Raw genomic sequence first — 26,775 nt, 5'->3', positions numbered from 1 at the left:
ACGGAAGGCTGGGTAGTGTATGTCGAAGTGGGTAAGTGTTGAGTATGAGTGCGTGAGCCTGCGTGTGTGTGTGTGTGTGTGTGAGTGAGCATGTCCAGGAGGGGCGTGAGCAGGGGAGAGTACAAACCATCCGGCTCATCGTCTTCCCCTCTTTGCTGTGGCTTCTAGGAAGCTCAGAGTCATCTTCTGCCATCTAACTACGCCAGTCCCTCCGCCTTTCATTCCTGACAGCATGACCTACCGGTTTTCCTATTTGTGTGTGTGTGTATATGTATACACACCTCCTCAATCTCTATTCCATCTGCTTTGTGCACAGGTATCTGTGCCTTACATTTTTCTAGGCAGGGACAGGGTGAACACAAGTAGGAAATAAATATGAAAAAAGCTTAGCAGGTGAAATATAAACTCTTGAGACTGTGAAAAAAACTCACTTTGTCACTTGAGTGTGTGAAATGACATCATGCTACTGAGTGAGGACCCTCAAGCCCCGTGCCCCCACCCAAGTGACTGGCCTTCCTCCACCCAGAAGAGTGGCTGGGGCCAGGAGCATCGAGCACTCTCTGAAGAGTCTGGTGCACAGTCTCCTCCCTGTAGAACCGCCCTCCGTCCACTAAGCCCGAACCCATCCCCGCCCCCACACTTCCTCCTGACTCAGCCCCCCCTCAGCCGCAGCTGCTCCCACACGGGAGGGGGTGCGGTGATGGGGGCGAAGCTCTTGTTGCTAAAATAAAACCTAGACGTGTATTTACTCTCGACCCTGCTCTCTTGAAGGACCCAGAATGCTTACCGACTGTATGCAGAACTTCCGGATGGTGTAGTCTACCAGAACCACACAGTCTTCCACGCACACGCGGATGTTTCCGTAGGTCCAGCACCCCTGGTCCGGCCAGTACTGGTGGCACTTCTCCTACGTGGGGCAGTTGGAGAGAAATAAATGGCTCTGGGCGCCAGTGGCTCAGTCGGCTGAGTGTCTGACTCTTGGTTTCGGCTCAGGGCACGTCAGGCTTTGTGGAATCGAGCTCCTCTGTGCTGACAGCGAAGAGCCTGCTTGGGACTCTCTCTGTCCCTCCCCTGCTCATGCACATGCGTGCTCTCCCTCTCTCAAAATAAATAAACTTTAGAAAACAATAAATAAATAAAATAAATAGGCACCGCAGCGCCCTCACCCCCCACCCTCCATCAACACAGGGCCTCCCACACACCAGATTCCTCAGTTTCCCGGGGCTGGGAAAGAGCGCTGGGAAATGGAGAAGCGGGGAGACTGAGGCCACACAAGTGGTGGAGGGCACAGCCCTGAGCCTACACCCGGGCCCCTATCTGATTTCGCCACCAGCAGAGGCTGGTGCTGGCCCGGGAGCGGTGAGTCCCCCCGAGACTTCCCCCTGGACTCAGCAGGGTGTTCTTTCCTGCTTGGCTCCCTGAGGACGAAGATGGCCAGCCTGCTGCGGAAGGGGGTCGGCGTGGCGCTCCCCACTTCCTCCACCCGGGACGAGGCAGATGCGGGGAACTGCAGAGCGTGGGCATCCTGCTGCGCAGAGCCCCATCTCTTCACCTTCCCTCCCTCGGAGCTACTCGGCTCCTGGGGTGGGGGTGCACACGCGGCCTAGTGGGCGATAGTCTTCCACAAACATGGGGCGCAGGAATGTGTGACGACGCACCTACGGGGTCGAGATGTGCTCAACACACCACAGAAGTCTCTGGTAGTCAACAAGCCTTCTAAACACCGGGCAGTCGGGGTGCCTGGGGGCTCCGGTAAGCATCCGACTTTGACCCAGGTCATGATCTCACGGTTCGTGGGTTCAAGCCCCGCGTCGGGCTCTGTGCTGACAGCGAGGAGCCTGGAGCCTGCTACAGATTCTGTATTTCCCTCTCTCCTGACCCTTCCCCCCCTTTCTCAAAAATACATAAACGTAAAAAAATTAAAAATAAACATCGGACGGTTTATTCTGGAAGTCGCCCACGAGCGGCACAGCTGATAAGTCACGAGCACTAACAGTCTTCTGAGAAAAGGCAGCTCGGCGCTCACCAGAGCCCAGCAGTCGCATGTTGCGCCAGAGGACAACCTCGCCTCCCTGCCCGGGGCGTCTCGGATGCACCTTGAGGAGAAGCAAGTACCCAAAGGTGCCAGTGTGGGCCAGTCCTGGCTTCCTGGGGACCCTCTATGGCCTCCTGAGATGCTCCCCTTGGAAGGCGCGGGTTCTGCGGCCCCCACAGGGCTGTGCGCATGGCCGCTTCCCCACCCGCTGCCCTCTGGTCTCACCCACGGCCCGCGGTCCCCTCCCTCTGGTCAGATCACAAGATGTCACAGCAACTGCATTTCACAACGTTTAGCCAGGATGTGGAAGCCAGGGAGACAACGAGAGAAGGGTAAGCAATTAAGAAAAGGGAACTCTACTGAGAAATGATCTCATCCGAAATGGTGAAAATCGAGATACAGAGGCGACCGGCTCTGAGTCACAGAAATGGAAAAATCCAGTAGGAGGCTTCAGAGACAGATCAGAGAGAAAACGTCCAGTAACAGGGCAACATGCGGGCCTGCGGGTGGGCGGGGGGAGGAGACTTCTCTGAGTCTCCCTGGGTCGCATGTTTGTAAACAAGCCCCTCCCCCACCCCCGTGGGTCCCAGGGCACCCAGGGCTCCCTGTGAAGCGTCCCCCTGGTGGTTGGGCGCCGGGTCCTGCTGAGAGCGTGGGAGGGGCTCAGCCTTCCTTCCCCGACCCCGTCTCCTGCACAGGCCAGGATTCGCACCCTGAGAAGGGTGACCCTCTCCAGCCCTGTCCCAACCGCCCTGGAAACCCAAAAAAACGCCATCCCACCCAACCGGAAACAGTCACTGGAGGCTCTTTCCTGTGCCTTTCGGAAGGCATAAAGCACAGCAGTGAGGGTGGCGCTGGGGGAGGGGAGGGGTCGGCCTGCGGCCTCTGGCGCTACCTCCATCCTGGAGGGCGGCCCTCCCCCTCCCCTGAGCCCAGCTGCCGGGGCCTGGCCAGCGGGTCCCCTGCCACAGGGAGAGCAGCCCAGGCAGGGACCAGGCGGCCGGCCGTCTCCCACCGTGCAGAGCCTTCCTCTCCCCCGCCAGCCACCACCTTGCTCTGGGTCTCACTCTGGAACATGCTAGAACAGTGTCCCGCTGTCTGGCGAGTCTCCTTCTAGCCTGCAACCCCTTCCCGCTGGGGAGGAGCTCACGTCTGAAAACGCTGCTTTCTGCGGAGACCCTCCGCGGGCCGCCTGTCCCCCGAGCCCGCAGCCCAGTTCGCTGACCCGTCGCTCGCGGTTCTGGGGGGGCCCTGGGTGCTGGCGCCAGAGTGCTCCTGCCCCCACGATCACAGCAGCCTGCGCGGGGGCCTCTCTCCGGCCCGATTCGGTCACGTTCCCTCCAGCCTTTCAGATTCGGTGCTGCCCCTGCCGCACGCCCACGGGGCGCTGCTCCTCCTTCTGGGGTCGCCTCCCCCTCCCTCCTGCTCTAGAAACCACCCTTGCTCTGCTTAGGCCGCAGGGGTCTGTGCCCGTAGGGAAGAAGGGAAAGGCTGGAAGGCACCCATGCCCCACCCCACCCAGTGCCCCACCCCCACCTAGTGCCCCCCTAGCCGTGCACACCCCACCCCCACCCAGTGCCCCACCCCACCCAGTGCCCCCCCAGCCCTGCACACCCCACCCCCACCCAGTGCCCCACCCCCACCCAGTCCCCAGCCCCTGCATGGCCCCCACCCCACCCAGTCCCCAGCCTCAGGCCCAGGCCCCTAAGTACTTGTCTGCCTTGCTCTCCTCCCCTTCCCTGCCCCCCAGGGGCCCTTCACTCTGTCATTTTTTATGTGTCCTCCTGACACCTCCCGACACAGTGTCTGTTTACTTGCCTTCTGTTCCCGGTGGCACCTGAACCCCAGGAGGCAGGGTTTGTGTGCTGCCCCGGGGCACGCCCCCCTGCGCCCTCCGCCCCCCACAGCGCAGGCCAGAGGAGGGTCTGTCCCCTTTAGGACCTGAACCCGCTTGACCTTCTTTATAGAGGCTTCAAGTTCTCATGTCCTCGCATCACGTTTTAAATTAGAAACAGCTAATTAAAGGGGCGCCTGGGAGGCTCAGTCGGTTAAGCGTTGGACTTCAACTCAGGTCATGATCTCACAGTCTGTGAGTTCGAGCCCCGTGTTGGGCTCTGTGCTGACAGCTCAGAGCCTGGAGCTGCTTCAGATTCTGTCTCCCTCTCGCTCTGCCCCTCCCCCCCGCCCCGCTCACTCTGCCTCTCTCTCTCAAAAATAAACGTTAAAAAATTTAAAATAAAAAGAAATAGCTAATTAAATACACAGGGATGACAACTTGGCATTCCTTCAATACCTTGTGTTCCAAATACAGTCTCTTGTGTGGATGATAAGCAGGAAATCCGTGTTTATTTACAGTCCGGGGCCCACAGTAGAATATGCCCGGCACCTAAGTCTCTGGGTGCTGAGGTCCACACTCCGGGGCACGGGGTGGGGGCAGCCGGGCCGGGGGAGGGGGGCTCTCGGCTGAAGAAAGAGCTAACTCTGTGACATGTGTGTGTCACCGCGCAGAGCAGTGAGATGCCTGGAACACAGACTATTTATTTCGTGAGCCCCTGGGGCTTTTTCTTCTTCTTTGCAGCGATAAGGGAGAGGGATAGGAAAAGGATGTGGTGAGCAAGCCCCCAGCGAAGCCCCAGAAGCTTAGAGTAGAGCCTGAGAGTCAGTAAGTAGGCTGGCTCACCTCCTTCCTTTCTTTCAGGTTCGTCAACATGACAATAGTGGCAGACTTCTGCTCCCAGACCATCCTCCAGAAGTCATTCACTGTTTCCTGCTTGGGGCCTGCAGGCAGAGGAGGATCCCAAAGTCAGACCTGAAGAGGGTCTGGGTGGCCCCCGTCACTCTGGCCTCAGAGCCCTGGGACTGCTCCTCCTCCGAGGCACAAAAGGGCTGACTGGCCCACCCACCCGGAGGGGTGCGGCCTCCCTGCCAGCCCCCACTGCCCACACCCCTGGACAACCCCCCCCCACCGGATCCCGGGGCCGGGATGTCCTGGGGCAGGTACACAGCAGCTTCCCGGGGGTGACCCCATTCACAGGCAATCAAGGGGATTCAGATGAGGTTTGGATCTGGAGAATGGGGTGCAGGGTGCAGCCGCTCAGGGGGCCCCTCAAGCAAGGCCTTAGCATACCAGCGCCCCCTCCGGAATTGCGCAAGGGTCTGTGTGTGTGAGACAGACAGACGCAGACAGAGACACAGATGGGCTGCAGGCTGACCGGCTCAGCCTCCACATCTAACCCCCTTCCCTCATCTCTCAGCTGCCCTCGCAGCTGGCGATGATTCAGTGCCATCCAGTGGGATGTGGGCTAACGTTCCCGGGGAGCGGTCTGAACCAAAGATAAAGGGTCCCCAGAAGAAAGTCCTCTGCCCTTTGCCCTCCTTCCTGCCTGAATATAGACACAATGCCTGGAGATGCAGCAGCCATTTTGTGACCCTGAGGAAGACAGTGACATGCCTCAGCCCCCGGCTGCCTCCCCTTCTTACAGGAGAGACACCGTCTGTTTGTGTCGGCTCGTGTCTGTCAGGTTCTCTGACACTGTACTCTGGGTACATGTGTCTGTGTTTACCTATTTCTTAGGGACGTACATTTTAAAAATGTACGTTTAAAAAAAGTGATTCTGATGTTACACTGACTTTGGGGACCTGCTATCCGAAAGACCCTTGCCTGCGAGGGCAGAAGCCCAGGAAAGCCGGGGGTGGCTCCACGTCCCCAGCCCCAGCGGTACCAGCACAGCACACGGGGCCGCCACCTCTGGCCGGCCGGACGGGTGTCACACTGGAAGTGCTGCCCGTGCAAGGCGGCTTGTGTGCAAGGTGAAGGGTGCGCCTCCACAGCCAACGTGCCCCGGGGGGTGGGGGTGGGGCCCTGATCTGATAAGAGACTCCCCCTCCCCACCCGCCGAGCCCAGCTGAGGTTCAGGGCTGGATAACCACTGACCTTCCCGGTGCCCTGTCTTTGAACCGTGCAGGTGCGGAAACTGGCTCGTGTCTGTGTGTCTGTCTGCACGTCTGCTTTGCGTGGATGTGCATCTAACACGCCGGCTACACCTACTCTTAGAAATGACGACAACCCCCCCCCCACTGGCGGCCCAACCGCGGAGGGGGACCTAGGCTCTCAGGGGCTCCAACCCGTCCGTTCTTCTGAAGCTCTGCGTGTACACGAGCTTCATCGTCTGGCGTAGAGCTTTGCAAACGAATGCACAGAATGACCCGAGAAGGCTTCTGCTGAGAGGCGGAGGTGAACACGGCGTTTCCCAGCAGCTCTCAGGACACGCGGACACTCGGGGTCAGCGGAACGCCAGCCTCGGATCGCGAGGCTCTGCGAGATGCGGGACGCCCCTGCGTGGCCCGTGCCGGGGGACAGCGTGGACAGACAGCAATCAGGCTACACAGTCGCAGCAAGACAGACATACAAGAAGCCCAGATGAAGCCCCGGGGCTCGGTGTCACATAAGGACGAGGCGGCAGCCACATCAGTTTACCAAAATCCTGCTCTGAAAGTGACAGTAAAACGCTTACCTTGAGCTGCTATGAACTTATTCTTCTCTTTGTAACCCTAGAAAAGCAAAATCGGATTTGTAATTCTTCGTAACGTTCTTTGCTGAAGGATTTTGTTGTAGTTTGGGCAGTAACACATATTGATCACGGGACACGTGGAAAACACAGAAATAAGGAAACCCACTAGTCATTTCAGAACTAGCGCTACTTTTCGTTCATTCTGCTGTAGACTTTTCCTGTGAATGCTTTCCCAGGCACTCACATACACAGGCACACATTTAGTTACTTTTAACTGGTTAACAGGTACAAATTCTCCTACGTTGTGTTTTTATGATAATTTTATAATTTATATTGAAAGTTCAATTAAAGTGAATTCTTAAATTTTTTTAATTTTATATATTTTTGAGAGAGAGACAGACAGAGACAGAGAGTGGGCAGGGGACGGGCAGAGAGAAGAGGGTGACACAATCTGAAGCAGCTCCAGGCTCCGAGCTGTCAGCACGGAGCCCGACGCGGGGCTCGAACCCACGAACCGTGAGATCATAACCTGAGCCAAGGTCGGAGGCTTAACCCGCTGAGCTCTGCAGGCGCCCCAGTTAAAGTGAATTCTTACTCCGTTGCATATGGTTTCACCATAGTTTGTTCAACGGATTCCTCTTGTTCTATTTGGTCAGTGATATAAAGAATGTTGTAACAAACATCTGTCGTGCTTATCTGTTTCCTGACATTGAAACCCCAGACAGATGCTAATTCAAAAGGCCTGGGTGACTGTGCTCTCTGCGCTGTGGCCAAACTGCCCAGGAAGGTTGTGAATATTTACATTCCTGGCCCCAGAGAGGAAAGTCACGCTTCTCACTCAGTCCCCAAATGATGCAGGTGTGTGCATCAGCCTGGGCCGGGGGCAGGACAGCGGCTGACTCACATCTATGTAGGAGGCATTAATGTAGTCTGAACACGGGGCTCCATCCACTTGGCTCAGAATCACCCTGGAATGATCATCTGTTTAAAAGAAAAAAGGAAACACGATATCAGGATAAGGAAATCGTGGGTGCCATACGTTTCTTCCATCTACAGCGTTAAACACCGCACAGGACACGAGCGGGTCTTAGGGGTGATCACGGGGACAGAGGAGGCGTCCTTTTTAAAGTCTCCCCTGAGACCCTTTGTGTCATGAGGGTGGGAACACACCTGTTTCATTGAACACGGAGTCTCGGCACTGAGGACAGTGCCCCGCCCTGACCCGGGGCCCGTAAAACCCGCGGATGAGAGCAGAGGGACGCGTGCCCAGGAGCGTAGGCTGCTGGGTCTCCCATAGAGACAGAACAGCGGCGCGTGCTGGGACCCCGCAGTGAGATCGCCATAGTCCCCGAAACCCCAGCTGGGCCCCTACATTAAGTGTTTCCGCGCCGAGGAGAACCCCAGACAGAAGGGCTGGGGTCCACCCTCCCGGGCTTCCCGGGGAAAGGACCAGCCGACTCCACACCCCCATCCCCACCCTTTGAGTTGGCCCTAGGGCTGGAGGGTGGGCGGAACTCACGCAGACCCCGGCGGGCCTGGTGGGCCACCTGCCTGGAAGATTCCGGCCTGTCGAACAAGCACTTGCCCAGCGGGAGGGCTGACCACAGAGGGCTCTGTGTGGCTGCGTGATGGGTGTTTTCCCCGTGTGTGGGTATGTGAGGGCGTTCATGTGTGTGTGTGGTAGGTGGAGGTGTGGTGTGTGTGTTAAGTGTGTTTTCTCTGTACGCCTGGGTCTGATGTGTATGTGTTTGTGGGCCATGTGTGTGTGTATACAGACACACATTTCCGGAAATTTCTTCCAGAGCCCCCATTGGGACTTTGGTGGGTCCTTGTCACTCCTGCCTTCATGGGCCCCTTCTCCATAAAAAAATAGACAAATAAACAAATGTTTTGTTTTACAACTGTGTCACTTGTTAGTATAAAGCTTAATGTAAACCAGACCGGATTACGTGTATTTTTTTTTTTTTTCTGGTTTAAAAGGAAATTAGATGGTTTCACGGGCCCTTCACGGTGTCGCAGCCCCGGGCCCGGGTTCCCCGAGCTGCTGTGCTGCGGCTTCTAGCTGCACGGCAGCTTCTCGCAGGACTACAACCCTGAGGACACCCAGACTCGGCCCGGGGCCGGGGTCAAGGGTCAGAGCCGCTCCCGGGTCATTCACCCTGCACGCCTCACGGGCTTGGTATTCAGTGAGCACTCCGTATGTCTTTACTGCATTATCTGCATTGTCCTGTTGACCCCTGCTCGTCCCGAGAGAGGGACACTAACTGAGAAGGGCGTGTTTGCGGGCGGGTCTGCCACAAGGTGTCTGGACCGTCGCTGTCGTCTTCCGCATTCCCGGAAGGCACCGCTGGCCTCAGACACCTGCTGGCTGGGCACCGGCTCGCTGGCTGGGCCAGATCTGCCCTGCCCCCCGGCAGCACGGCCACTGGGGCTTTCAGGGAAAGTCATGGCCAGAAGGGGCAGCCAGGATGTCAGCCCCCAAACGTACAGTCTCTGTGAGACCGTCCTTCTCAGGGGCTGACAGCCCTAAAGCAGATACGGCTCCCGCTGGACATGCGTGAAGCCGGTTGAAAATAATTGGGAAGCATTTCCGCTTTGAGAACAGCTATAGAAAGCAGAGGGTAAAAAATAGCCTTCTGGTTAGATTTAGAATCTTGCAGTGTCTAAGAGCTTCCTGTCTTTTTATTCTGAAAGTCACACTTCACTTTCAAAACACTATTTCCTGAAATTATCGGCTGTTGCTGTTTTTCTCCCAGATAAGAGGGTGCTGTCTACCCCCCGGCCGCCAAGCTTTTCCAAAGCCCTGCCTCACAGACACACCAGGCATCTTGATCTCTGTCTTCTAAGCTCCCTAGAGCCACTTCCATGACTCGGCTCCTGGGCCGAGGGGCCTCTTACAAATCTGGTAAATTCAGGGGCATCTGAGCGGCTCAGTCAATTAAGTGTCAGATCGAACCCCACATCGGGCTCCACGCTGACAATGCATGGACCCTGCTTCTAATTCTCTCTCTCTCTCTCTCTGTCCCTCCCTCCCTCTCTCTCTCCCCTTCCCCAGCTCTCTCTCTTTCAAAATAAGTAAACTTAAAAAAACACAAAGCAATAAATCTGGTAAATTTACAGCCAAAATCAGCTTGGGGGAGGGATGGGGAGAGGCCTGGATGGTGCCCAGGGCTGTGGGAGTCAGGTCTCAGCCCCTCGCACCCCCCGCTGACCCTAACCCTGCCCTGAGCAAGAATGGAGTCTCTCATCCCGGGCAGGGTGTGGGACAGACCTGAGATGCCCATCTCATGCAACATCTAGCGAATCAGCCCGTTCCTGTCCTGGATGCCTAGCCGGCCCTGGGGTCATCTCAGGCCAACCCCTCAATTTACTCAGACCCCTTTCTTTCAGCTTGTGTCTTACTGGTGCCAGATGCTACCCAGATGGTGGCCTGTAGGCCACTCCCAGGGTACATCCCAAGTGTCCCCAAGTGTCCCCATGCTGCCTTCCACAGACCCCAGGGTCCAATCAACGTGAAATACCTCTCATCTGGGCGGAGTGACCGCCAGCACCCTCAATTTCCTCTGGCTCAGTGCTCCTGGGCAGAGCAGGGCTGGCGCCAGACCCTCAGCCAGGGACGGGGGAAGGGGGGACAGAATTTTCACACATTTATACTTGTAGGAAAGACCAACTTCCCTCCAAAGCACAAGCTGGAGAACACGGGCTGGAGAAAACGTGCAGGGGGAGGCGCTGCTATTCCAGGTTAGGGACCCTCAGGAGGTGGTGCCCCACCCTGGACCATCACATCTGCCATCAGGGGGCGAGGTGCAGGTAATTTCCACACCTGGCCATTGATTCTGCTCCCATTGAGGTGTCACCAAATATATATATATATATATATATATATATATATATAGGTTTTATTTATTTTGAGAGAGAGAGAGAAAGCATGAGCAGGGGAAGGCATAGAGAGGGGGAGAGAGAGAATCCCAAGCAGTCTCCCTGCAGTCAGTGAGGAGCCCAACTCGGGGCCCAAACTCACAAACCGTGAGATCATGACCTGAGCCGAAATCAGGAGTCAGACGCCTAACCGACTGAACTACCCAGGCGCCCCAAAATACTCTCAATTATCAGTGTGGATGTCACCTTTAAAAAAAAGGGATTTATGGGGCACCTGGGTGGGTCAGTCGGTTAAGCATCTGACTCTTGATTTCGGCTCAGGTCATGATCTCACTATTTGTGACACTGAGCCCTGCATCAGACTCTAAGCCACCTGCTCGGGATTCTCTCCCTCTCTCTCTGCCCCTCCCCTGCTCACTCATGAGCACACACACTCTCTCTCTCTCTCTCAAAATAAATTAATTAACTTAAAAACATTTTTAACTAAGGGTTTAGTGAGTAAGAGACAAGCGGGGTTCAGGAACCTGGAAAAGTGCTGGCGCTGAATAGGTCCTCAGCATACGCACTCGATAGGTCAACGCATAATTTAAACTAATTAAGGAAACTAATTAGTCTAACTAATAATAGAAAATAAAGGAAGCTATTTCGTCAAATTAATAGTAGAAAATAATACTAATTTCCAAATGGCCCGATTTGACTTGACACAAAATATTCCTAAGACCCCAAACCACCCCCCATGGTTCTCCTTTCCCTTGAGCCGCTCAGACCAAGGCTTGCCTCCCCCCTTCTCTGATAACCCACCCAGGTGCAACAGCAAGTCCTTCCCATCTGATCTCCCCTGTGTGTCCAGAGTCTACCCCTGGTCCGAGCCCCCTCCTCACTGCCCAGCCCCTGCCCGGCGCCTTGCTGCTCCCTCGGCTGCCTACCCAGATACATTCTAGCCAGAAGACTATTTGGTTAATTTCTCACTTTACTTGGATCATAGACTCACGGGAGGCCTTTGAAAAAAAGAGTTGTGCAAATCCTGTGCTTGTGAAGAGCAAAAGAATTGTTTCTATTAAGTGCTGAGAGCGCAGACGCCACATAAATCGGGCGGACCACAGCTTCTCGTGCCTACAAACAGAGGGGCTTCACTCTCATCTTAAAATGCAACCAGGAGCCAGTGCACTGCGCCCACTGCACCCTGGCTGCCTTGCTCCTAGGGAGGCTCTGGCTGAGAACGGGGAGGTCCTCTGGAATGAGGAGGCCTGGGGCTCAGGATCGAAACCCTCCCTGGCTGCCTTTCTGTTAGCCTGATGGGCAAAGCCGACAAGGGGCTCCAGACGAACGAAGAAATCCACAACCCTCCTCGGCCAGCTCTTCCGAAGGCAGCTTGGAACCTCCAGGTCTGTCCTGGTACCGAGGCAGGCTGTGAACGCTGCCTCGTCCAGCCACCTCTGGGGACAGATCTGTCAGCTATCTGGACCCCGCACCCCGCAGCCCATGGCCCCGTTTAGCTGCTGGCGTTTCTAAGCCCTCCCACAAAGCTGTCATTACTGTCCCTGGTCTGGGGGACACACTGAGGGTGGCCAAGAGCACAGGGTCTGAGGGGGGACGAGCCCAGGGCCACCAGCAGCACAAGACTGTGGCTCAGGACGGGGCCCAGGAGCAGGGCTCTGCCAGCCCATGCGGGGGACGCTCCCCTTGGCCCCTAGGCAGCCCCAGTCTCAACATCGATCACAGGCTAGGTGGCCAGACCCAGGACAACAGAGGTGGCCCGAGTCCGCTGTGGGGACGGGGCTCCCTAGACCTCCCTGTACGAGCCCCAAGCAGCGGTGCTGGCCCGGGCCCTCGTCCCCGAGCACCGGGAGTGTCGTGCGGCCTGGACAGGCACGGTTCCCGGGAGCTACAAAGGAATGTCCAGTTTACTCCAAATGCCACCAATCATGCAAAAAAGGTAAAGTCTTACTGGGAAGGATGTTGGGATATCTGTTCTTTTCTCTATTTTCTTCTTTATTGGCCAGTTCAAAAGTTCCTTGTACGTGTCCAGATGGCAACGACTACAAGAAAACACACAGTTAGCGCTAAAAGGGATGAATCCAAACACAGCGTTCACGTCCACTCCCCTGATGCGCACGGGGATTAGGAAACCATTGGAGCAAACTACTTGCAGTCCACCACCCTTTCTGCCCCGCGAGCTGTGCCGGGCACTGGGCAGAGACGTGAGGAAGACGCAGGCGCGCCAGGGTCCTGGCCAGCGGGCCGGGTGAGCCGTGGACATGGCGATGACCTCACAGTTGGGCCCTCGGATGCCTGAAGGCAGGGACTTCAAGTCACCAAACCATTGGGAGCCACAAGTCCTGGCCTAGGGCGGTCACTCCACACATACAGACTGAGCCCGGGGCCCTCTGAGCCAGGACAGGGCAGGGCAAGGGTCCCGGCGCCCCGGGGCTGGACAGGCCCGCCGTGCCCCTGGGGCTGGGCTCAGGGGCGCAGAAGGGTGCGCGAGGACCTCAGATGCGGGGCTCCTGCCTGAGGCGCCGTGTGCTCCTGGGCCAGCGGTTAAGGCCCGGCTGGCCTCGTGTGGGAAGTGCAGACCCCAGCCCCGCCCCGGACCAGCACAAGACCCCCCGGGGCCCTGTGTGCACACCTGGCATCAGAAACCCTGCCCTACTGCCCCCTGCCTCGGATGAGGACAGGAAGGTGAGGCGCCAGCGCCCCGGAACTGACTTGCGGCTCCGCAGACGTGACCCCGGGTGACCCCGGGCTCCCTGACTTCTAGTCCTGCAGCTGCTGGGGCCTCTCCCACTCCTGGTCACCCCCGTCACCCCCCTGCATCCGCTGGCTGCTGGGACGCCTCTGCACGCAGGAGGGCCCCTCGCAGGGCACTGTGCGAAGGAGCCTTTCGAACCCCTGAATCACGTCCTTCAACATGAACCTCAACACGGACTGGACTGGGGAGGGGACACTGGAAGCCGAGAAGCGAGTGTCAGTCTTCACCGGGCAGCCTCGCTGTGCCGGTCCCTGGGGGGGCTGGGCCACCCGCCCCGGCCCACAACTCACCTATTACAAGACGACGCTAGCATCGCCCCTTTGTCTAGACGAGGAGACTGACCCCCAAGGCTGCTGCAGACTCGCCCAGAGTCACCTGGCTTGCAAGCAGCAGGCCCTGCGGGGAGGCCTGCAGTGTGGCCTGGAGCTGACCACGAGGACTGCACTTCCTCAAGTGCGAAGTCCCGGAAGACGGGGGCAGACCTCACAAGTGCTGCCGCGGCCCTAGGCTTATCCACACCATGTATCAGAAGGGCTGGACTCGCCGCCCGCAGGTGCCCAGAGCCTCCCTCTCCTGGGGCGGGGCGGGGCGGGGCGGGGGTGCTTCTTCATCACAGACTAGCCCCTGCCACCCAGTGTCCTCTTTGTTCTGTTTTGGGTTCACTGAACTGGATGGCGACAGGCAGAGCCTGGTGGGGGCCTTGGGACCAGCACCTTCTCTGCCCAAATTCCTGGTTCTTTTTTTTTTTTTTTTTTTAATTTTTAATGTTTATTTTTGAGAGAGAGAGAGAGAGAGAGAGAGAGANTTTTAATGTTTATTTTTGAGAGAGAGAGAGAGAGAGAGAGAGAGAGACAGAGCACGAGCAGGGGAGGGTCAGAGAGAGAGGGAGACACAGAATCCGAAGCAGATTCCAGGTTCTGAACTGTCAGCACAGAGCCCGACACGGGGCTTGAACTCACAAGCTCTGAGATCATGACCTGAGCCGACGTCAGGTGCTCAACCGACGGAGCCACCCAGGCGCCCCTCAAAATTCCTGGTTCTTATCAAAACTGTCTTAACACTGATTTTCTGGACCTGAGCTAAACAGAGAATCTGTGGCAGCATTCTACAGACTTCTCTCTTTCTATCCTCGAAAGCTTTCTTGACCCCATCCCTGAAAATAAAAACGAGGTATGATACTAGTATAAAGGTGGTTTGTCCGAACCCACATAACGTGTCACACCAGCTCCCCAGCTCTGGATGTCGGCCGGTCAGTGACGAGTCAACATTAGTTATCACTTGGGACACATGCAGGGCACGGACAGGAGTCACTGTTGGCCTGGGAAACCTGTGCGGGGACAGGCGAGCTACAGGGGAACCCTATACTCCACGCATAACTTTTCCATAAGCCTAAAAAGACTCTAGACATTCAAGTCTATACAAATGATACATTAAAAAGAAAAAGAGAACCCAAGAAGCCTCTGTCTTCCTGGGAAGGTGGGGTGGCTGTGGTGCTGTGTGTGGGGATGCTGGAGCGCGGAGGTGTGGAGGGCGGACCCAACTGTGCCCCCTCCCCCCCCCCCCCCCCCCCCGTGGCCTGAGACCCGGGTATGAAGCCTGGGATAGCAATACCGGCCTTTTGGGCTGCGTGGAGGGCCACTTGGGGTGAGAGGCCGGGTGCTCTGTGTGTGGGGCGTAGCTCCGTATCCAAGCACACGGCATGACTGCTGCCCATCACTTCCACCCGCTGTCCATCTGCAGACTCGAATCTCTGAGTTGCTCAGGGGAAACGGGGCAGCACCCGGGGCGGGCTCTGCTGGGACCCGGTCACCCCCACAGCGCCCAGCGGGAGCCATGCAGGTAGTGAGGGGTCAATAAATGCCTCGCGATTGATTGTGTGATGACACAAATGGACCGAAGGGGGTTGGCTGGTGTGCGGCTTGCTGGAGGTGGCTGGGGTTTCATCTCAGTGAGCGCACACAGGGGCACCGGGCCATGCCGCTGCCTCTCTCCCCGCTCCGCAGCGCTGGGCAGGTGGTAGTGAATGAGGGGAACAGAGAGCGGCCGGTGGGGACTGTCCCCGCATGCTCCAGGGGCTGGCTCTGGCTCACGCCTCCCCTGCACCTTTCTACAACACACTGGATCCCCGGGCGTGGAATGAGCTGCTGGTCTGAGCCGGGAAGACTCGTCTGAGGTGGGGGAGGGGCGGTCCTGGCCTGAACAGCACTCCCTTGCCGAGGTATTAACTGGGGATCTGGAACAGACTCTGCTGGGGTGGCCCTCTGTCATGGCGGGTCGAGACAGTGCCACTGGGTGTCCCTAGGAGTCATCCTAAAAGCCCCCAGATGCCCGTGGTGCAGGCATGGGGCGAGGCTGGGCACACATCTGCCTCTTTCACAAGTTCGGACAATCCTTCGGGGACGGCAGCATCCTTATCGTGCAGGTGAATAAACTGAAGCAGGTGGAGGTTGAATACATGGCCCACTTGCTCTGGGCTGGTAAGAGGGAGGCCGACTCAGCATTCACGCCTGGACCACACCACTGACCCCAGCGCCAAACTCGTTCAGCTCCCTGAGGCTCTGGGTCGGCAACACACAGATGTCCATGCTCAAGACTCATCCGTCCCTTTCACGGTCTCTGGGTAGGACTCGAACTCAGGATGTGGACAAGGAGGGGGAGGGCGGACAGTCGTCTAACTCCGGGGGGGTCATCGCAGAGCCAAGAGTGCGCCGGTCCTGGAAGGCTCCAGCAGGCTTAGAAGACAGAAGCCACACAAACGGTGGCTTAGGGATTGGCCGGCTCAGGGGCGCCTGGGGGGCTCAGTCGGTTAAGCATCCGACTTCGGCTCAGGTCATGATCTCACAGTTCCTGGGTTCGAGTCCCACGTCAGGCTCTGTGCTGACAGCTCAGAGCCTGGAGCTGCTTCAGATTCTGTGTCTCCCTCTCTCTCTGGCCCTCCCCTGCTCGTGCTTTCTCTCTCTCTCAAAAATAAATAAACATTAAAAAAAAAAAAAAAAAAGACATGACCAGCTCTCACTGACGAGAGCAGCAAACTGGGGTCCAGAGACTACAGTCGACTTGTCCCTGGCCCCCCAGCGCCGGGCCCAGGCCCTCCTCCCCTCTGCGTACCTCTCACTGCACAGAGGCCTCCAGTGGGCAGCTGGGCAGGGGAGGGCGAGAAGAGTGATATACTTTCTTCGGAGGCAAAATCTAAAGTGGTACCCAAAAAACCCAGGAATCAAGGTAAAATAATATCCAAATGAAACATTTAAAAACTTTTTTGGGGGTGCCTGGGTGACTCAGTCAGTTGAGCATCCAACTTTCGCTTGGGTCATGATCTCACGGTTCGTGGGTTCGAGCCCCGCGTCGGGCTCTGTGCTGACAGCTCAGAGCCTGGAGCCTGCTTCGGATTCTGTGTCTCCCTCCCTCTCTGCCCCTCCCCTGTTCGCGCTATGTCTCTTTCTCTCAAAAATAAATAAATGCTTAAAAAAATTTTTTAAAAATTTTAATTCAAATCTAAAGCGTGATGTCGAAAGCACCAAACCTTCAAATAACACCAGAATGGGTGACAGTAGGGTGACAAAAAATGGGTGACAGTGGGGTGACAAAGAATGGGTGACAGTGTGGTGACAAAGAATGGGTGACAGCGGGGTGACAAGTCCTGCTGGAGCCTGGGACCGCAGGAGAGATCAGTCAGAATGATCTTGCCTTTATTTACAATCGTACTATTTCGTTCAGCATGGATTGCTTGCATTAATTTTGATATTTTGGTGGCTCAGTTGGTTAAACAACTGACTTAGGCTCAGGGCGTGATCTCACGGTCCGTGAGTTCGAGCCCCACATCGGGCTCTGTGCTGACAGCGCAGAGCCTGCCTGGGATTCTCTCTCTCTCTCTCTCTCTCTTTTTCTCTTTTCCTTTTCCTCTTTCTTTTTCTCTCTCTCAGAACAAATAAATGAACCTAACACAAGCATTTTTTTTTATATTTTTGGACAATGGAAATACTACCGACCCAGACGGAGGTGCTCACGCCTGGGGCAGGTGCGTCACCGCCTGACCCTATTTCCGGCCCCGCTGCACTGGGGTTGTCCTCACTCTTGAGATGGCAGGCGAGCCAGCTGGCTGTGACTCACAGCCTCCTGCTGGCAAAAGGCCAGCCCACGGCCACGCGGAAAAACACAGCAGAAGGGGAAACGGGACAGGAGAGGAGGGGACCGAGTCACACCCTGCAAACTCGGTGGTTATTTTGGACGCCGAGGATGAACTTCCCTAAGGCTGACAGGCTGCAAACAATACTGCCTGGAGCCGTCTTTCGAGATGACCTAATTTCTCCAAAATAGAAGATGTATTTGGAAACAATGAAAAGGAAGCAAGGGAAAGGGCAGGAGAGGCTGGCGCTGAAAAACGAGCGAAGCGCCGCTGAGATGCCCCGCGCCCGCGGGATGCCTCTGTGGGAAAGGGCCCACGTCTGCTGGGGCGCCGTCCCTGGAGTAAGTAGCTGCACAGCACTGTGCTGTGGGAGACAAGGGAGCCGTGAGGTCCTTGTGACAGTCCCGCCCCCCCCCCCCCCCCCCCCGCGCCCGTCTTAGCGGTGGAGGCCGGCTGCTCAGGGGCGGGCGCATGTGCCAGGGTCCGGGGGCAGCAGGCTGCGCGAGGCGCCGTCGGCTGCATCGCTCCTCTTCGGGGCTCAGCCCTCCGCACGCGGCTGCGCGGGACGTGAGGAAGATGCGCGGAGCAAACCAGGAGGTGCTCAGGGGTCACCACGGAACGGCTAAACCCATGTCTCTTACCTGCCCGCCCGTCCGCGCGCCTCTCTCCCTCTCTCCCCCTCTCGACCTCTCAATGTCGGTCTCTCCAGCAGATTCACAGTCACAGGACACTGACTACAGACTGAGTCACACAGGACGAGGCGTCACGGACGCACCTTCGTGTGGTTTTGTTGGGAGCTGGGAGAATCAGCCTGCCCCCGTGGGGACGGTCATGGCCGGATAAACCCGCGCTAGCCGGCTGCTGCCATTGCCAAGTTCACTGAGGCAATTCACCCAGACAGGCAGTAGCAGGATGCAGACAGGGAGAGGCCGGAGCACACACCAAAGCGAAGCCCGTGGCCCCAGGGCTGTTGCGTTCATGCGACGAGGGGGGATCGGAAGAGGGGCGCTTCCTACACCAACCCGACGCACCAGGTCTCCGGAGCCCGTTAGAAAGCCGGGTGGGGGCTCTACTGCTCTCCACCCCGGTCTGTCACCCGCTTCCTGCTCAGGCCCTGGTCTTCCACATTAGGGAGACAACCGAGTCCCTGTCACACTAGATTTTAGGACACAGCGGTCAGAGGGTTTGCGCTGGAAGGAGCCTTCAGGAACATCTCACTCAACCGTCTCATCTTACGAAAGAGCAATGAAGGGGGTGCAGGGACCTCGCAGGAGAAGCCAGGCGTCCAGAAGCCCCTCTGGGGCAGCATCGTGACCCGTGCGCACATACCCCGTCTTCGGGAAGACCTACCCTCAACTACGGCGCCGCGTTTCCCAGTCCCTGACCCCGGACAGGATGACAAAGGAGCCTCCAAACTCACACTGAACTCCTCCCGAAAGCGCTTGCAGTCGTCGGCCGACCGGACGCGGACCTCCTCCTCCAGCTGCGCCACGGGGATGGGAAAGTACTTCTTGGGCCCCGACGGGGACCTGCTGAGCAGTGTCACTCTTTGCTGCTCTGTGGGACCAGAAGACACATGGGGGCCGCTCAGCCACATTCCCGGACAGCTGACCCCTTCACCCGATGGACGGACCGCATTCCCGGAGGGCACAACTCAGCTCACGCAGCCGTGGCCACGCGGGCCGAGCAGCTGAGCGCGGAGTCCGCCCCTTATAATACAACCACACCAGAGCGCTGTCCCTCTGGCCGGTGTGACCAGCTCCCACCCACCACAGACGCCTTATCTTCCAGCCCAGCCCCCAGCCCCTGCTCCTTCTATCAAGGATTCGGGCACTTTGATGCCCCAACTCAACTTTCCAGGTTCGAAATAGGAAGAACGATTATACGTTCATCAATACGGAGGAGTAACTTTGGTTTCAGCTGGGAACACACCGGGAATTGGTTAGGATGTAGGTGTCCCTCAGTCCTGTCTTGTGACAAATAGCTTGCTCAAACCCCACAAGCCCCAGGAGAAATAAGAGAAACCTTCCCTGGGGCTCCTGGGGGGCTCAGTCAGTTAAGCGTCCGACTTCTGATCAGGTCATGATCTCACAGTTCACGAGTTCGAGCCCCGCATCGGGCTCTGTGCTGACAGTTCAGAGGCTGGAACCTGCTTCACATTCTGTGTCTCCCTCTCTCTCTGCCCCTCTCCTGCTTGCGTTCTCTTTCTCTCTCTCACAAATAAATAAGTGTTAAAAAAAAAAAAAAAGAGAGAGAGAGGAAACCCTCCCTGTTTTGTGGGGGGCAGGGAGGCACTGACATTGAGGATGGGCCGCAGGGGACTCCCTGGACAAATTCCGTCCACAACCCAGGGTGAGCCAAAAGGAGCAATATTTGGCCAGAGCTTCTCTTCCTGCAAAATGACTGACACTCTTGACAACATCAACGTGAACACTTTGCTGTCACTCCCACCAAGGGCCTGTCCCCACCTGCAGAGCCGCCTGAAGCCCAGCCAACAACTCCTCCCAGAGCTCATGCGAAGCGCAGACGCATCAGAGTGAGTCTGGCTGGGCCTCTGGGCTTCGCCAGCCACACCTTCGTCCCTCCCTTTCAGGCTGTTGGAACGTGCCGGCAGCGAGCCGGGGCAGGACGTTGGCACCCGCGGGCCACAGCGGCCCCTCACGAGGTGCTCGGTGATGTTCAGGTCCCACCGGCACCCGGGACTGCCCGCCTGCCCCTCGCTAGGTCCTTTGGGGCTGGCGTTCTTTTTTATCATCTGGGGGTCGAGTTTGCAATTCCGTCTGAAGCCTGACCGCATGTTTGCTCCCCCAAACCGTGGAACTATTAGGTAGCAAGCGGATTACAGGAAGTTACAGTCACTGGTGTGAACCAATCATTCTGAAAGTCCCTGCCTCGCCAGCTTTCTGGGCCACCTGCGCTTGGGGCGAAAAGGAACAAGTGCCTTGTAAGTAAGCAGCACCAAGGCACGGAGCCGAACTTGAGCCTGAAGAAAGGCTGGGAATGCCCTCAGCTGGGCCCATCCCTGCCACACACACGCAGCGCCGGGCCAGCTCCCTTTTTGCATCACGATCCGCAAGCAGCGTGAAGTCCAGGGGAGCCCTTGAGCGCCCGAACCGGGCCGCCTCATCTTCGGATGGTTTTCAAGGGCTTCCTGAAAACCGTGACATGTCACAACGCTGTAAAAAGGACAGGATGTGCACAGTGTTTCCAACAAAGCCACAAACTGAAAGTCTCGAACGTCTGCTCCCAGCAGAGAGAAAGGAGAAAAGTTTCAAGATGGTGAAGCTGTACCACCGTCAACGCTAGCGTCAGCTACACCGGGCAGAGGGGGACAGGAGTCTCAAAGCTCAAGGAGTTTAACATTTCAAATAAGAGGCAGCCAGCAGCCCCCTGCGTGGCCAGAAAGCGAACCCTCCCGGTCCCCCAGCCCCCCGGCCCCCGGCCGGTACCTTGTTCTTCAAGGATTCCGTTGGGCATCTTGTCATTGGCGCTGACCACGGCTTTCCTCTGCTTCCGGAACCTGGGACACACAGACTGGTTAGCTCTGGGCACGGGGCTGACCCCCGGGGCGTGGAGCCCTGGTGCGGGGATACCCACCAGGTGAGCCGGGAGAAGTTCTTCCTGCTGCTCATGGCCGGACCCCGCCACACCGGCCACCGGCCTCCAGCCCCGCGTGTGCCCGGCCCCTGCGGTCCCCGGCCCCGCTGCCCTGCGCCTGGGCCCACGCCCGCAGTGCAGCCTGGAGGAGCTCATTTCCTCATCGGGGCTGGTCGGGGCAAGCCCGCCTGCGCCCGGGGACACTCCTACCTGAAGAAGTAGGCGGCGAGCAGCAGAAGGAGGGTGAGCAGCAGCAGAGGCAGCAGCAGCCAGGCCAGCAGGGGCTGCGGCGTGCGGGGATCCGGAGGGCCTGCGGGTGGCACGGGGGACACGAGGCGAGGACTCAGGCGACGGGGAAACGGGGTCTCGGCACAGAAGGATCCCCCACAGCAGACCACACGTCACAGCTGGCCAGGCGAGGCCACCCCCACCCCACCCCCCACCCCGGTGCCTTGTGCTCACCTGATGAGTCGCTGTGACACAGGGAAGAGAGCGTGAGCCGCGGGGCCGGGGACTTTGGCCGCGGTGGGGGCTAAGGGGCAGTGAGGGCGCAACAGGGAGCCCCCCGCCCTGTCAAGGAACCTGTTTCCCCGGGGTCCTGGGGCACCTGCGTCTCCCCTTCCTGGGGAGGTGGATGGGGAGGTGGAAGGGGGCGGAGGGTGAGAGGCCTTGCTGCTCCCAGGACGGCGTGGGGCACCCCCAGGGCCAGGCAGGAGCTCAGGGCACAGCCTGGCCCCCGGGCTGGGGGGAGGTCTGTGGCCATGATCAGGTCTCCAGAAGCTTCGAGCTCCCGATCCTACAGGCCCAGGCTGACTTTCCTCTTTCAGAAGGCCCCACCTCCCTGGACCAGGAACAGCTGCCTCCGGCTGCCCAGGACCTGCCCAGGGAACCCAGACTCTGAGGGGCTTCGATGGCCTGGCTGCCACCTGGCCCGCGATGTTCTGACTTAGCCCCTGCCTCCGCAGCTGCCCACGCTGCCCTCTCCTCACCAAAATGCATCCACCAGCAAGCATCTCAAACTCCCCCTCCTCCAGGAAGCCCCCTTGGCTGTCCTTCTGAGGATCCCAGGGGGTCTCTGTATGCCTCCAAGCACAGACCCTCCTCTCCTGGAATGGACAGGCCCTGGGGGCGACCGCCTTCACTCTGAGGCAGTGGAAGTTCCTCAAAGGCAACAATGGGCTTCCACAGCCTTGAGCTCACAGCAGGGCCCTGAGCCCAGGGGAGGGCACCGCAGCCCCCTCCCCTGGCACCCCTCCTCGTGTATTCTAAAGGTCTTAACTTGTATCTCACGCCCCCTCCCCCAGGTTGCAAGCAACCTCCACCTCCAGGCCCTTGCGCGACTCTGGCACCCAGTAAGGTCCAAGGCATGTGTTTCTAATAAATGACGATTTTTCCTGACGCGAGGGTCCGTTTGGTTCAGAAGTGCACCGACTGAGAGACAGCTGGTCTGTGATGAGGTGGCCCTGGAGGCCAGAAACCTGGTCCAACAAGGCCCCCTTGCTCCAGGCTAGGCCAAGGCCCTTCCGTCTGCCCAGTGACAGCCCAGGTCAAGTTGTTGGGCAAAGCCGGATGACGTCAGGCTGAGCCTCTCAGAGCGCGTGCCCCAGCCCCCATCCTCTGGCCGTACCCACTGCAGAGCTGCCCTGGGGGGCTGTCCTGGCGGGGCGGGGAAGCTTCCCCACTCGCCCACCCATGGAGGCCCCACCCTGCTCTGCCAAACTCCAGCTGGGAGATGCTGATCCCGAGGGGCCGAGAGGGCCTGGGTGCCCCTCACCCTGACCGCACCCCTGCCCTGCTGCACGCAGCCGCTGAGCATGGGTGGGGCCCTTCTCGCCTCCTCACTTCTGCATTTGCACAGACCTCAGGCTGCCCCGGGCCAGCGTCCGTCTTGGCAGTGACTGCTGGCTAGCTTGCAGGTCCGAGGGCTTGGGGCACCTGGCTGAGGGTGTGGGCACCACCCAGAGCTTCGAGGGGCACTGGGGGCCCTCGTCAGGGGGCTCCAGGGGGCTGCCTCCCGTTGAGGCTACAGTTACAGATGTGGGCTTTCCATAGCCCGCCCGTGAGGGCCCGGGTTGAGTGACCCAAGGTCCCCGGAGCAGGGCCGTGTGCATGGGCAGAATCAGAATCAGCAGATCACAGGGACAAGCGCCAGCAGCCGCCTCTGTTCTGGGGGGGGGGGGGGGGGGGGGGGGGAGAATAGGAAAGAACATTCAGGGGCTGGCAGGCCTGGGGTGCTGGGAGAACCGGGGAGTCTATGCCCCATCTTTTGGGACGTTCCCGTTGGGGTCAGGCAGAAGGTACACCCCGCCCCCACTGTCCAGTTCTTCCGGCTTGCCAAAAAGAAGAAACTCACAGCTATGTAAACCTTATCTGATTTTTAAATATTGATCAGTAGGGGCCCCTGGGTGGCTCAGTCAGTTAAGTGTCCGACTTTGGCTCCAGTCATGATCTCACGGTTCGTGGGTTCAAGCCCCGCATTGAGCTCTATGCTGACAGCTCAGAGCCCGGAGCCTGCTTCCGATTCTGTGTGTCTCTCTCTCTCTGGCCCTGCCCTGTTCATGCTGTCTCTCTCTTTCAGAAATAAATAAAACATTACACAATTTTTTAAAAAAATAAATATTGATCAGTAATTCAACCTAAATGCAATTTTGTAAAACAACATGGTCCGGAAACAACCTCTGCCGGCTAGGCTGTGTCCCCCAGGCAGAGCGAAGTGTGAAAACACATCAACGGCAAAAGCAGAGGCCTCCCTGCATCGGGGCAGCGCTTTCTCGTTCAGTCGGCGGTCTTGGAGGCTTCTGGGTCAGCACACACTAGCCTCCTCATTCTGTTTAACTGCGGCTTGGACTTCCACTTTCTGAATAACCCGTGATATCCATGGACACTTAGGTTGTTTCCAGCTTTTTTCGCTTATGTTAACTTACGATTTTACATCTTGTATCTTTATCTCTGCTCATCTTGAAAGTGTTTCCGTAGAAAGCTCCCAGAAGGAGACTTTGTGCATCAGTGTGCATGCATATTAAATTGTAATGTGGGGCACCTCGGTGGCTCAGTCAGTTAAGTGTCTGGCTTCAGCTCAGGTCATGATCTCGAGGTTCATGAGTTCAAGTCCTGTATCAGGCTCTGTGCTGACAGCTCAGAGCCTGGAGCCTGATTCGGATTCTGTGTTTCCCTCTCTCTGTGCCCCTCCCCCATTCAGTCTCTGTCTCTCAAAAATAAATAAAAATGGGGGGCGCCTGGGTGGCTTGGTCGGTTAAGCGTCCGACTTTCGCTTGGGTCATGATCTCGCGGTTCGTGGGTTTGAGCCCCGCGTCGGGCTCTGTGCTGACTGCCAGCTCAGAGCCTGGAGCCTATTTCGGAGTCTGTGATTCCCTCTCTCTCTGACCCTCCCCTGCTCACTCTGTCTCTCTCTCTCTCTCTCCTAGAAATAAGTAAAACATTAAAAAAAAGAAAATTTAAAAATAAATAAAAATGGTAAAAAAAAATTAAATTGTAACAGAAACTGCCAAGGTTCCCCCTGTAAAATTTCCAGCTTCCGTCCTTACCTAGAGGGGATGATGGTGCCCATCTCTCCTGGCTATTAGCAATCCTTTTCATTTTTGTCAGTCTGATAAATAATATAATACCGCTTCACTCTGCCTTTCCCTAATTTCTATAGAGTAAAGCGTCATTTCATGATTAATAAAACAGTCAATTCGATATCTGCATGATGCTTGGTCATATGCTTTCGCCAGTTTCCCACTGGGTTGTCTTTTTCTTATTAATTTCTAGGAAGCCTTCCTGTAATATGGACAACACTGTTTAATTATACTGTTTGTGAGTATTTACCTTCAACTCCTGCACGAAGGAAGGTCTCTTGATGATCACTGGATACATTTTGTTCGAGGAACAAAGGAAACAGCTCAAGTTTCAAAGGGCACTTCCCGGGATCAGGCTCCCGTCTGGAATTCTAGGCCAGTGGAGCCTGGCCACCTGCTATCACCAAGACCTTGAACGGGAGCCAGTGCAGACTTCCCTCCTGCTTGATGACCTGCGGCCACTGCCAAGCCCATGAAGGCCCCAGGCAGAAGCTGTAATGAGCGGTGAAGGGTCACATCTGTCCTCAGGGGCATGACATCACTTCCTTGTCCCTGAAAGGAGCACCTGACACCCACAGCCATCTTGCTGGCCGACCGTTTTCTTTTTAACTGAAGCGAAGAGGCCCAAGGGGGAGGCTGAGTCACCCTGACGGTGCCCTGGGTGCCAGCTGTGGAAACGCCCACACAGCTCTACTCTGGCGTCTCCGCTTCGGGGACAAACGATGCTCTCCTGGTACAATGTTTGCTGTTATCGTTAAGCGTTTCTGCAGGTGCTGAGCCTTGGGTCAGCAGCCCCTCTCTGCTGGGCCCAGGGACACAGTGTCCTCAGGGCAGGTCTGGAGGGTCCCGGGCTGTGGAACCCAGTGACCCAGAACACAGAGGGCCTGCTTGAGATGAGCACAGTGACAAGGGGCGCCTGAGAGGCTCAGGTGGTTAAGTGTTCGATCTCGGCTCTGGTCATGATCTCACGGTCTGTGGGTTCAAGCCATGTATTGGGCTCGGTGCTGACAGCTCAGAGCCTGGATCCTGCTTCGGATTCTGTCTCCCTCTCTCTCTGCCCCTCCCCTGTTTGTGCTCTGCATCTCTCTCTTTCTCAAAAATAAATAAATACTAAAAAATGTTTTTTAAATAAACAAGGTCAGTAACAAGCACAGTTCTGTCTGCCGGGGGCTCCCATCTTTCTCTGTCCTCAGTTTTGGATCTCTCTGGCTGGCAAAGCCGGGACAGGGCGGCTCTGGCTGTGCTCGCTGGGGGCCTGCTTGCGTCAGTGACTGAGCTCTACTTTCACCCTTCACTTGGGGCCAAGGGCGCATTTGTAGGACATGTGTCTGGGCTCAGAAAATCCTGTGAAGCCCTTGGGCTGCATGGGGGTTGAGTCCCTGACCCCTGCCTGAATGGGGCCATTTCTAATGGTCTCACTCAAGCTTTTTCTTCTGGAGGGAAGTTGATAATTTCTGTTTACCCCAGGCCTCGTGATAACCAAGCACAATGCTGAAGGTCAACTTAGCTGAGCCATGGGGGGTGCCAGATAGCTGGTCAAACGCTGTTCTGGGTGTTTCTACAAGGGTGCTTTCTGGATGAGATTTAGCATTGAAATTGGTGGTCTCTGGAAAGATGCCACGCCCCCCCCCCCATTGTGGGTGGGCCTCACCCAATCCGTCGAAGGCCTGCCTAGAACAAAAAGGCTGAGCCTTCTGTGAGTCGCAAGGAATCTTCCTGCCTCACTGCCTTCCAAGCGGGGCCATCGCTCTTTCTGGTTCTGCAGCAGCCCGTCAGCCTTCAAACTCAAACCAGCTCCCTGGCCTCGTGGATTCTGAACTCTACAACCGTAAGTCATGTGACCCTGTTTCTTGTAATAAATATAAATACAGATGTCAATACAGATACAGATATAAATGAAAATATAAGCGTAAGTCTTACTGATTCTGTTTCTACGGAGAACACCAGCCAACACACAAATAATACCCCATCAGAGAAGGCCGAGTTTCATGCCTGGGAGTCGCAGGCTGGCACAGGGAAGGGGGCGGGGCAGGCATGCGGGGACTGGCAAGAGCCCGTGACACAGACTCAAGTGACCAGGCCTTGCTGGTTGCAGGCTCCTGCTAAGCCGGCCCCGGGACAGGGCTGCAGCCACACGCGGGCGTCTGGTCTACCAGGCAGGTGTGTGTGTTGCCCAGGGAGTCCGGGTCTAGTCCTTGGGGACCTTGAACTCACCCGTTGGGCCTCTGTGTTGGGCATACAGCCAAGAAAGAGGTATCAAGGGACACTGAAGAGCCACGTATCTGGGCTGTAGGACA

General features: G+C 57.2%; 1 protein-coding gene across 6 annotated transcripts in view; it reads right to left on the bottom strand.

Moving 5' to 3' along the window:
* Nucleotides 1-26,775, bottom strand: part of PTPRE (protein tyrosine phosphatase receptor type E) — a 163,872-nt gene that overhangs the window by 19,739 nt on the left and 117,358 nt on the right. For 4 of the 6 annotated variants that reach the window (XM_039250751.1, XM_039250750.1, XM_039250747.1 and 1 more), the window contains exons 4-11: nucleotides 21,111-21,210; nucleotides 20,753-20,823; nucleotides 18,724-18,860; nucleotides 12,374-12,464; nucleotides 7,451-7,527; nucleotides 6,550-6,586; nucleotides 4,716-4,813; nucleotides 788-907 (exon numbers count right to left, since the gene is read on the bottom strand). In XM_039250751.1, coding sequence (XP_039106682.1) covers nucleotides 788-907; nucleotides 4,716-4,813; nucleotides 6,550-6,586; nucleotides 7,451-7,527; nucleotides 12,374-12,464; nucleotides 18,724-18,860; nucleotides 20,753-20,823; nucleotides 21,111-21,210 — 731 coding nt within the window. Of the gene's footprint in view, nucleotides 1-787; nucleotides 908-4,715; nucleotides 4,814-6,549; nucleotides 6,587-7,450; nucleotides 7,528-12,373; nucleotides 12,465-18,723; nucleotides 18,861-20,752; nucleotides 20,824-20,900; nucleotides 21,016-21,110; nucleotides 21,211-26,775 lie in introns of those variants that run through there. The other 2 variants (XM_039250748.1, XM_039250749.1) reach the window with 2 other exon arrangements.

This window comes from Hyaena hyaena, unplaced genomic scaffold (genome assembly GCF_003009895.1).
Source record: "Hyaena hyaena isolate Hyena2069 unplaced genomic scaffold, ASM300989v1 scaffold_380, whole genome shotgun sequence".
NCBI classification, from domain to species: domain Eukaryota; kingdom Metazoa; phylum Chordata; class Mammalia; order Carnivora; family Hyaenidae; genus Hyaena; species Hyaena hyaena.
Note: the sequence above shows the minus strand (reverse complement) of the source record. Positions and strands in the feature narration are given on the sequence as shown.